The sequence below is a fragment of the Girardinichthys multiradiatus genome, chromosome 13 (assembly GCF_021462225.1).
Source record: "Girardinichthys multiradiatus isolate DD_20200921_A chromosome 13, DD_fGirMul_XY1, whole genome shotgun sequence".
Lineage (NCBI taxonomy): Eukaryota > Metazoa > Chordata > Actinopteri > Cyprinodontiformes > Goodeidae > Girardinichthys > Girardinichthys multiradiatus.
Window position 1 is genome coordinate 2,573,933 of NC_061806.1, and position 10,511 is coordinate 2,584,443.

Sequence of the window (10,511 nt, forward strand, 5' to 3'; positions counted from 1 at the left end):
AAGCCAGCATCTCTAATGGTATGGGGGTGTGTTAGTGCTCATGGTATGGGTAACTGGCACAGGTTTACAAAGCTTTATCAATTTGTGTCCTCAGTTCCCAAAAACCTATTGAGGTGATGTAACACAGTGGTAAATATACCTCTGTCTCAGCGTTTTTGGAAGATGCTGCAAGCATCAAAAATTCAAATTGAGTGAATAAAACAATAAAATCTATCATTTGGAACATTAAATATCTTGTCTTTGTGTGATTTCAATTTTATATAGGTTGAACATTGTATTCTGTTTTCATTTGTTTTACACAATATCCCAACTTCATTGGTATTAGGGTTGTACACTATATTGCCAAAGGTAAATGGACTGAACTTATATAGCGCTTTTCCAGTCATACAGACCACTCAAAGCACTTTACACTAGAGCCACATTCACCCAATCGCACTCACGAATGCTCACACATTCATACACCGATACACAGATCGGTAGGCAACTTGAGGTTAAGTGCCTTGCCCAGGGGCACATCAACCTATGGCAGGAGGAAGCTGGAATCGAACTCACAACCTTCTGATTGCAAGACGACTACTCTTCCTACTGAGCCACAGTCGCCTCATGGTATTGGGTCACAGCATCAAATCAATGAATTCAAGAGTTCGAATCACTTCCATGGCTGCAGGTGTATAAAGTCTGCCGCGGAGAACCCTGACTGGTCTGCACAGAATCCTGACCTCAACCTTCTTGAACACCTTTGGGATGAGTTAGAGCGGAGGCTGCAGTTCTGGTTATCTCTTCTGACTCTGAACACACTTCTAAACCTTGTGGAAGATGTTTACAAAATAGTTAAAGTTGCTATTGCTGGCAACAGTGGGTCCATCAACAAATTGGACCTTACAGAAAAAGAATAGGACATCATCAAAGTTCATGTACATGTAAAAAGTATGTTTGGCAATATAGTGTATTTGTAGGCTTGGTATGATGGAGGAGGAAATGGATCATTTTCCCTAGCAACACTCTCCAGCTCCTCAATGGGGATACCGAGGTGATCACAGGCCAAAAGAATAATATAGCTCCTCTAGCGAGGTCTGGGTCTGCCATGGCATCTACTCTGAGTGGCAGACACCAGAAAACATCTACAGTGAGCCATTCAGCAGATACTGGAAAAACCTCAGTTGACTCCTTTTGATGTGGAGGAATAGAGGTTCTACAGCTGGCTTCCTCCATATGAGCTCATCATATATCTATATGATCAAGTTTAGGAAACTCATTTCAGCTGCTTGTATCCATGATCTCAAGCTTTTGGTCACTATTCTTATCTCCTGGCCATGGATGAACATTGGAATAAGCTCTTTTTTCACTGCAAAATACAAAGGCTTGACTCTCTCAGTTGAACATCAAAGAAAAAACTATGTTTGCTTCGACTTCTGGAAGACAGCAGGTGAAGTTTGTATTGGTTTTTAATTCCAGATGTAATGTGAGCACAATCATGTCTTCAGGTTAAAGAACTAGAGAAATGAACTGAGACTTAAGGCTGAGTGCTCAGTTAATATCGCGATAAAAATGTCTTGAGTTTTTCAATTTACTTTCACTTTCCAAAGTGATAGACCACCAATCAAACCTCCCAGTTCTTATGAATTAATGCTAACTGCTGCATGATTGGAGGACACGGTGTAACAGCATCATCTTGCTCTGAAGGGTAAAAACCCTGAAAGCAACGTTTGCAAAATAAATAAAGATGAGAATGAAAGGAAGCTGCAATTATTGCCTTGAAAACAAGACTGTTAATCCCAACACTGAATGGTGGGTAAATCTAAGAAGATTAAAGCAACCAATCTATTAGATTAACTTTATATTAGTTTGAATGTAAGAGATAATCTGAGGTTACATCTGTTTACTATAACACCCAGCGTCATCATCTCTTGTTATTGTGCTTTTAAACCCCTTGGCTTGTGGCATGCTTTTCCAGCAGCCTGTGCGTAATTTGACGGGCGCAGCGGATCAGCAGAGGTCTGAGGACCTGGAGAAGTGGGGTGGGGGTGAGCACTAAACCCTAAACTGTGGTGAGGCTTAAGGTTGAGACGCCCGAGGCACACACTGTCCCCGGTGTGACCCAACAGCGGACCGGATCAGTGCGTCACAGCTTGTTTTTCTAACACAAAAGAAAAGTATGGAAATTCGGTTCCTTGCGGTTGCTCCTCTAAGCACAGGATGCAAACCCTCGACCCTGAACCCAATGAACCCTGATCCAGGCGCACTCACGCCCATTTCCACACACTGTGTCATGTGGAAAGACACGGAGACATGCTACAGACATAAATCGTGGGAGTCAAGGGTCAATTATGTGGCTCTGAAATATGCACAAAGGGAGTTCTGCTGCAGTCCCAGACTCAAACTAAATTTAGTAAGCCGTCCCCCTGTGGTGTGAGGAGAATTATTCTCGTGTGGCCTACCTTCCATCCAGCCGAGCTGTTGCTGTCGCCTTTATCCTTAAAATAAGGAACAAAGCGAACCATCCAGTCATAGATTTGGGACAGGGTGAGCCTCTTCTCCGGGGCGCTCTCGATGGCACGGGTGATGAGGTCTGCATATGACAGGTTCCCCCACGCGTTCCTGCGTGACGACTTGACTTTGCGTTGTTGGCCGGCCACGTCGAGCGCAGCTCCGGACATACAGGCGGGAGCGGCCACGACCGGAGCCGGGGCGCCGGCTGGGTGCTTGATCTCCGCCGGCGCGCCGCCTTTCCTATCGGCCCGGCACGCCGGCGCGTCGTAGCCCTCCACTTTAACGGACGCCAGAGCCAGACCCCCGCGGCTCGCCTCCTCTGCCCCGGGGGGGAAACCCTCGGGACACGGCAGGAGCGGCCAGGTGCACGACCGTGACCGAGCGTGGGGCTCGAATTCCGAATCGATATCAACCTGATGCGCGTCCATGCCGCTGGTCTCCATCATCATCAGCATGATGATCCCCTCCGCTGAACCTGGCAAGGTCACTTTAACACTAAGCCTGTAAGATTTTACGCCTTTATGAGGGTTAGAGTGTCCAAAAGTGCTCCCTGGAGTGGGTAGAAAGGGGAATCTGATTATGTTGTGTCACACAGAGAGATGATGAAGCGTGGAAAAAAGCCGGCTGCGGTGTGGGATATTATCATTCCCCTCAGCGCAACAATGTGGCTTCACATCAGGACAGATAAATGTGTATCCGGTGCATCGGGAGGAAAATCACCCTCTGGTCCATGTCAGCTGGCCCGATTAGGACCATGTGGCGGTCAGACATCCATGCTGAGACCTGCGCAGACTCCGGGATCGGGCTGAGCAACAGTTGATCCTTGTCACAGATGAGCTCCTGATCAAACTCTCTCAAACGAACGGACTGACTCCGAGATCTGGCCCTTCCTGGAGATTGCTTCAGTTGAAATTCAGTATTACTCTGTTAGAAACAGAAGCAGACTCATGAATCGTTTATGTTCAGTCGTGGAGTTTCCACACGAGAAAAAACAGAGCTCCTCGTGAATTAGATTTGGAGCATCCTCTGTCTCCGGATCACTCGGCGTGGTGGAGATTTCTACCTTTGTCTGCAGCTTTCCGTGAACATGTCACATGGGAAGCGTCTCTTTGCCTACTGCTCTGCTTTATACTTCACGCCCGTGTGTCTCTGAAGGCTTCAAGCCACTTAACTGTAGAAAGGAATAAAGTGGAATAAGTGCTGCTTCCATATAATTGGACGCCGCCTGGATCAAGTCACTCCCTCCAGAACAGGTTTCAGGGTGGGAGGAGGGACCGGCTCTTTGTGTGTGTGTGTGTGTGTGTGTGTGTGTGTGTGTGTGTGGTTGATATTCCCAGTCCCATTTCCAAAGGCAGTCATTTACATACTGCAGCCGAATTCAATCACAGACGTGCAAGTTTGTCTTTTCTTTTTGTCTCTTTCACTCGATCCAAATGGCACAACAACTGTGTTTGAATTCAATTTTTGCAAATTAAAGATAAACTAGACTTACTTTACAGCCTTAGGTTTTTTGTTTTTGGTTTTAATCATTTAATTAGCAACAGACTGGGCATCCAATCAGGCCTCTTCAGAGTAACTTACAGCTTCCAGTGTTTTGGGGCCATTGGTTCTAAAGAGGTCCAGTTGTTTTATCTTTACAATCTTCTACTAATACTGCTCAGTATGCCCAAGAATAAAATTTATGTCGTTATTAATACAAAAATCAGCTCTAATTTTTCTTATATTCAGTTCATTAGCGCTCCATCAACTGCAGACTATAGACATGCAGAGAATGACTGAAATTTCTTTTGTTTCACAATTTGAATAATTATGTCTAAAAAAATGTGTGCATATGTAAAATATGGCTCCTGCTAAAGGAGCATTTATTATCTGTTGCCATTTCATTCCCATGTACACAAACCATTTCATGTCAGTTGATGTTTTTGTATTTAGGCATTTTTTCATCTTTTCATGGGAAGATAAATACTGGTACCACTCTCTGACATAATATGATGTTGAAGCTGGGCACTAGAAGAAATCCCAACTCTAGCATGAATCTATAGCCAGAAGCATCTTGCCTGGGCTCATGGTTTTCATTTTTAAGCAGGTGCATGCCATGCCAGTGTCATGCTGCCATCTCAGTGCAGTCGTCATAATAATAAACCACCACAACCTAACCGCAGAGGTTTAGTGCATGCTGGAAACACACGGGGAACACTGATGTACTATCTTGTGTTATGTGAGTCATCTATCTTTTAATGGGTCCCAGATAGACCTTCTAAGACTGTACGAGCATCCATGGTCAAACTGTCTTCTTGTATTGCAAAATATAACTTTCATTCTATAAATTTCATTCTGTGCTTTAAGTTTCCTTAAAATTTTTAAAACATTCCTTTATGACTTCATATTTTAGCTGTCTAAATTTACAATAAATTTAGATGACTGAAACTAAAATAACTGCAAACGACTAAACTGTCTAAAACTAAATTAAAATGTGCTGTTGAAATGAACACTGCTTAATGTAGAATGATGGGCAGCAAGTAATTTAGGATTGTCCTTTTAACCCTTCTCAGATGAATTTGCAGATACAACTGCATTTCTGAGATTATTGCTCATGTCTTTCCGCCCTGACATTGTGTTAACCTTAATGCTCTAGTGTCGCAGACTGACGTGCTTTTAAAGAGGTGGTCACACTTAGTGACAACCAGTTAATCAATGACTTTGATCACTATTGCCTGGCAGCTACTTAGCCCCTTGATTCCTACTGATTTAGTTTGGTCTTCAGTATTTTGTGGTCTTAGTTTATGTTTAAAGGAATGACACTGTGTGATATGCTTTGTGTTGTCGTTCATCTTAGCTTATCCTTATTGTATTAAAACATGGTAAGTGCTGAATGATTTTATTCACGTCTTAAAACATGTCTGTAATTTTGATCTAGACTTGAAGTTTTTTAGATGAGGCTGTTCCTTCTCTTCTAAAAATACAGATCATCAAACCATGGGATTTAATATTGTTGGGTCAAAGAATCAACCTCCCTTTGCTGTCTTTGTCACACCCCATTGCCTTTGGTGTCTTTGAGTCCATAAAGCAGCCTCCATCAATAGCTGCTCTGTGTTGTATCCTCCTCTGGAAAGCCCCAACACAGATAAAGCCCGCCACTCTCTGACAGCCGGTTGTCAGTGACAACCATAACCTCAAAATGCACCTAAATGGAAAGCTTTCATGAGGACTAAATGGACCTATCAACAAGAAAAGGAAGGAGGTGTGTGTTTGTGTGAGGGAGAGACAGATTTGAAGAAAGGAGACAGAGATGCTGTAAATGGGAACAAACAAAGGGAAAATTCAAAACACATGGCTCTGCGGTTTTTCACAGGAGATTTTTATGTGCTGCAGAGGAGTTGTAACAGGAATGTGGTGACTCCTACAATATGGAATGAAAACACTGATGCTGTGCCAGCAGGGTGGATATAGGGTGTTCAGCTGCAGCTTACAGCAAAGCCCTCATCATCACGAGTAGGTGATGCAGAGCCGCAGCGTAAATACGACAAACATGAGTCACATGGCCGAACGCTACACGGCACAAACAGGGAATCATAGAGTGGAACAACACAAGAGTGGAATTTTCAGGAACACATTAGAGAACAAACAGCATCATGGAGACCAAGAAACACAGCTGACAGGTACAGGAGAAAGTAGTGGAGAAGTTTAAAGCAGGCTGAGGTTCTAAAACAATATCCTAAGCTTTGAACATCTCACAGAGCTCTGTTAAATCCATCATCTGAATATGGAAAGAGGATGGACCACCTGCAGACCTACCAAGACATGGTCATTCACCTAAACTGACAGGCTGGGCAAGGAGAGCATTAATCATAGAAGCAGCCTAGAGGTCCAAGATCACTCTGGAGGAGCTGCAGAGGTCCACAGCTTAGGTGGGAGTATCTGTTGACAGGACAACTAATAATAGTGCACTCCAAACTCAACAATTTAATGAGACAATAAATTGAATTTGATGTTCACAGATGTTCTCCATCCAATCTGACTGAGCCTGACCTGTTTTACAAAGAAGAATGGACAAAACTTTCAGTCTTTGGATGTTCAAAGCTTATAGAGACATAAAGCAAAACACCTGCAGAAAGAAGTGGTTCTACAAAGAACTGACTCACGGGAGCTAGCTACAAATGCATTTAACACCTTTCATATTTCAACAAACCTTGAAAACTATGTGTCATCTGCCTTCAACTTCACAAGTTTGCACTGCTTTGTGTTGGTCTATTGCACAAAATCCCAATAAAATTTGTTAATTTAGTTAATTTATCAAAATGTGAAAAGTATTGATACTTGTGCAAGGCACTGTGTAGTGGTTCATGGTTATTAACACTGAACATCTTATTGTTATTGTTCTTTGGATTTTTCTATCCTCTACTATTATTATTCTCTCCCTTTTTCCTTTTTGCTCAACCTCACTCTCTTTCTTGCTTCTTTTTTTCCTTTTTGTTTCTTTCTCCGTGTCCATTGCAATTTAAATAATCCCAAAGCAGTTTCTAATAAAGTTTATATATATCTCGTACTCGTACTCGTCGTCTTCCGCTTTATCCGGGACCGGGTCGCGGGGGCAGCAGACTCAGTAGAGACACCCAGACACCTCCTCCAGCTCCTCCAGGGGAAGCCCAAGGCGTTCCCAGGCCAGCCGAGACACATAGTCCCTCCAGCGTGTCCTGGGCCGTTCCCTGGGCCTCCTCCCAGTGGGACGTGCCTGGAACACTTCTAACAGTCTAGAAGGAGTTCCCAGAGATGCTTTTGGGTTCAGGTCTGGGCACAGCTGAGAAGTGAAAACCATTTCAGGTGACTACCTCTTGAAGCTCATCAACAGAATGCCAAGAGTGTGTGGAGCAGTAATCAAAGCAAAAGGTGGCTACATTGAAGAACCTAGAATATAAGACATATTTTCAGTTGTTTCACACTTTTTTGTTCAGTATATAATTCCACGTGTCTTAATTTGTAGTTTTTATGCCTTCAGTGTGAAGCTACAATATTCATAGTCATGAAAATAAAGAAAAAAAAATATATATATATATATATATATATATATATATATATACATATAGATATATATAGATGTATGATGGGAATCCAGTTCTATTCAGAAAGCTATCTACTAGAAGTAAAATACTAACTGCTCATATCCTCTTCACACAACCACAAAAACTTCTAACTATCCAATCCATGCAGCTTTAGCCACAGTGGTAGCAGGCCTCAAAAGAAGTCATGTGTGTGGGTTTGTAGGGCTGACATGCCCTACTTTGTCATTTAGGAATGGAGACTTGTGACACAAACCACAGCATCTTGTTTTGACATTGTTTCCGCATTGCATGAGACGGCAACTTGTTAAAAGGCATAACTTATTCTGGAGCAGAGTTAGATTAGCTTCTTCTGCCTACAGCTATTGCCAAACTCCTTCCAGGTCATACCTCTACTTTAGGTTTCAATAAATAAATAAAAAAAACAAAGATTTGTTATGAAAATATTGTGCTAAACCACTTGTGCTAAAAATTAAACAGGTAAATATCTTGATTTCTTCATTGCTCTGACTTCAGTTGGGTAGATCACCAACATGGGCTCAAGTATATCACTGAATATTCCAGGACTCGATATGAACACTAATTGCCTCATCTCCACAGGTCTCCCTCCTTCATTTTCATTGCTTTTCCACCAAGCCAGTCAGTCAACCTGCAGTATTATTGATGTGTTTACCAGTGGAGAGGGGATGCCACTCCCTACGTTGGGAAACCCTGAGGCTTTCAGTTGTTGAGTAATACTGACTGCTGCCACGGCCGTCTCCAATCATGAAAGTTAGAATGTGCTCATAATGAGCCAAAGCTGAGAGTGAGCAATGGTCTCACCCAGACTTTGGCTCACCCGTTTCATTTGATTTAAACATATACCCAAGACTAAATCCTCTCTTGGTGTTTCCACACTTTCCTGACGACACAAAGACACTGAATGTGGAAAGACCCCCCTCAAAGTGTTGCAACTAGAAAGCACATAAAATTACATTTTCTGGTCCAGGTCCTCTGCATGATTACTGGCAATAACAACAATACCCACTGAGTTACAGTAATTGCCCTGCCATGAACGTGTAGCAACATCTACTGATGTTCTTCAAACAGATTAACAAAAATTTAAGTAATTAAGCCTCACTGTCAATACAACCTTTCTGTGGAAGCTTAAAATACCTACTCACATAAAACGTGTTCATTTTCAATGAAGTGCAAAGTAATGGAATAGTTTGTCAACTGTGGCACCTGATTTTATTAGTCTTATCAACCCTGTCTCACACCTAATGTGTGGATAGAAACTTACAGACCTGTTTAATTGCTTCTTCCCACAAACTGGGAATCAGCCAATCCTATGGCAGCATGACAATGTATTTAGACGTCTAGATGTGGCAAAGATGGCCTGCTAAAGTTTAGACTCCAGATCATAATGGGATTCAAGTGACTTTGAACGTGGCATGGATGTTGATGTCATACAGGCTGATCTGAGCATTTCAGAAACCAGTGATTAACCGGGATTTTCACCAACAACCAACCAACAACTCAGAGAAACTCTCATACTGCGGAGGTGGTGATGGACCAGATGTGTTTGAAGCTGCAAATGTGACGGTGAACAGAGGCAACAGAGATGTCTTTTTCATCAAATGGGAATTGAGGAGGATGGTAGCCAAAGGAAGCTTCAAAAGGGGAAAGACTAGTAGCGGAGTAGACATGCAAGTTGTGAGCAATACAATCGAGGGGAGATGGATGCACCAGTTGGAGTGGTTAAACACAAGGTAACACATCTGAGGGAAGCTTAGAGTTGTTGGTTCATGTATTTGGTTTGAACATTGGTTTGTGGATGGAAACTAGAACTGAGAAACTTTGGCATTTATGATGGAACAGAACTGTTTTTAGACAGAGTTCAAGAGACGCTGGTCTTGGTAAAAGTAAATGCAGTAAGGGGAGTGGCAGTCAGGCTGCAGTTACATATGAAGCAACAATAATAGTAAATTTAACAATTGTCTAGCCTTAAAGTAACAACTGTGTTGTGGCCCAGCCATGGGATGAAACATGGACTGAACTGTACACGAACAAAGAGACTGGTATTTAAGACAAGTTTGTCTTGAACCAGTCTTTATGAGCTTTTGCAGAAATGGAATCCGAGCCAGAGATTTTCCCAGATGACACGGTGCCTGTCATCACATCGAGTAAAGCAGTTTTCCCACCCCCAAATATGTTCCTCATATGTACTTATAAGAAACATAATAAAAAACAGCAGGCAGGTGATCAGATGGAGAAGATATTGTCGCACAAAACAGAAAAAAAACAATGAAAGATTAAAAAGCGTTCACAGGTCTTAAATTGCAAATCCGAGTCAAGTCTGATGTCTTTTGAGTGCAAGCCTAAGTTGAGTCTGAAGTCACTATATGTGCAACTCGAGTACGAGTCCCAAACTCGAGTCCCCATCTCTGGTAGGAACCACCAGCATTGCACGTCTTCAAGGTAGCAGGAGGCCCCCACTCCTGTCCAGGGTGTACTCCGCCTGCTGCCCATAGACTATTGGAGATAGGCAGCAGCTTCCGGTGGTTCCCACTATGGAAGAAGCCGGAGAAAATGACTGACTGACTGACTGTTTATTTCATGGTGTTCTGTTTTGTTTGGGGTGGAAAAACGGCTCCCTGATTTAGCTAATGCGAACAGGCCTCTAAGCCTTGAGCCTGGTCTGTTTGCTCTGTGTCATGTTTCAAAGTTACGACAAACTTTGTTTTAATTAGTGGTTCAAACAATCTTAATATTTCTATTAATGATATTTTAAGCAGATGTGAAAATAAAGGGGTTGGTAAATAAGCTACTTTCCTTTGCGAACCGAAACCGCTAAGCCATTTTTTTTTTTCAGAGCCTAGAGGACCAAGATAACTCTGGAGGAGCTGCAGAGATCCACCGCTAAGATGGACGAATCTGTCAACAGAACAAATGTTTGTTGTTCCCTTCAAAAATCTGTGGGGT

At 42.6% G+C, this 10,511-nt stretch overlaps 1 protein-coding gene across 1 annotated transcript in view; it reads right to left on the bottom strand.

Annotated features, from left to right (window-relative positions):
* foxo6b (forkhead box O6 b) overlaps positions 1-4,449 on the bottom strand; it is a 76,469-nt gene extending 72,020 nt beyond the window's left edge. The window contains exon 1 of the mRNA XM_047384123.1: positions 2,439-4,449. Coding sequence (XP_047240079.1) covers positions 2,439-2,945 — 507 coding nt within the window. The 5' untranslated portion in view covers positions 2,946-4,449. The remainder of the gene's footprint in view (positions 1-2,438) is intronic.
* Positions 4,450-10,511: the final 6,062 nt, after the last annotated feature.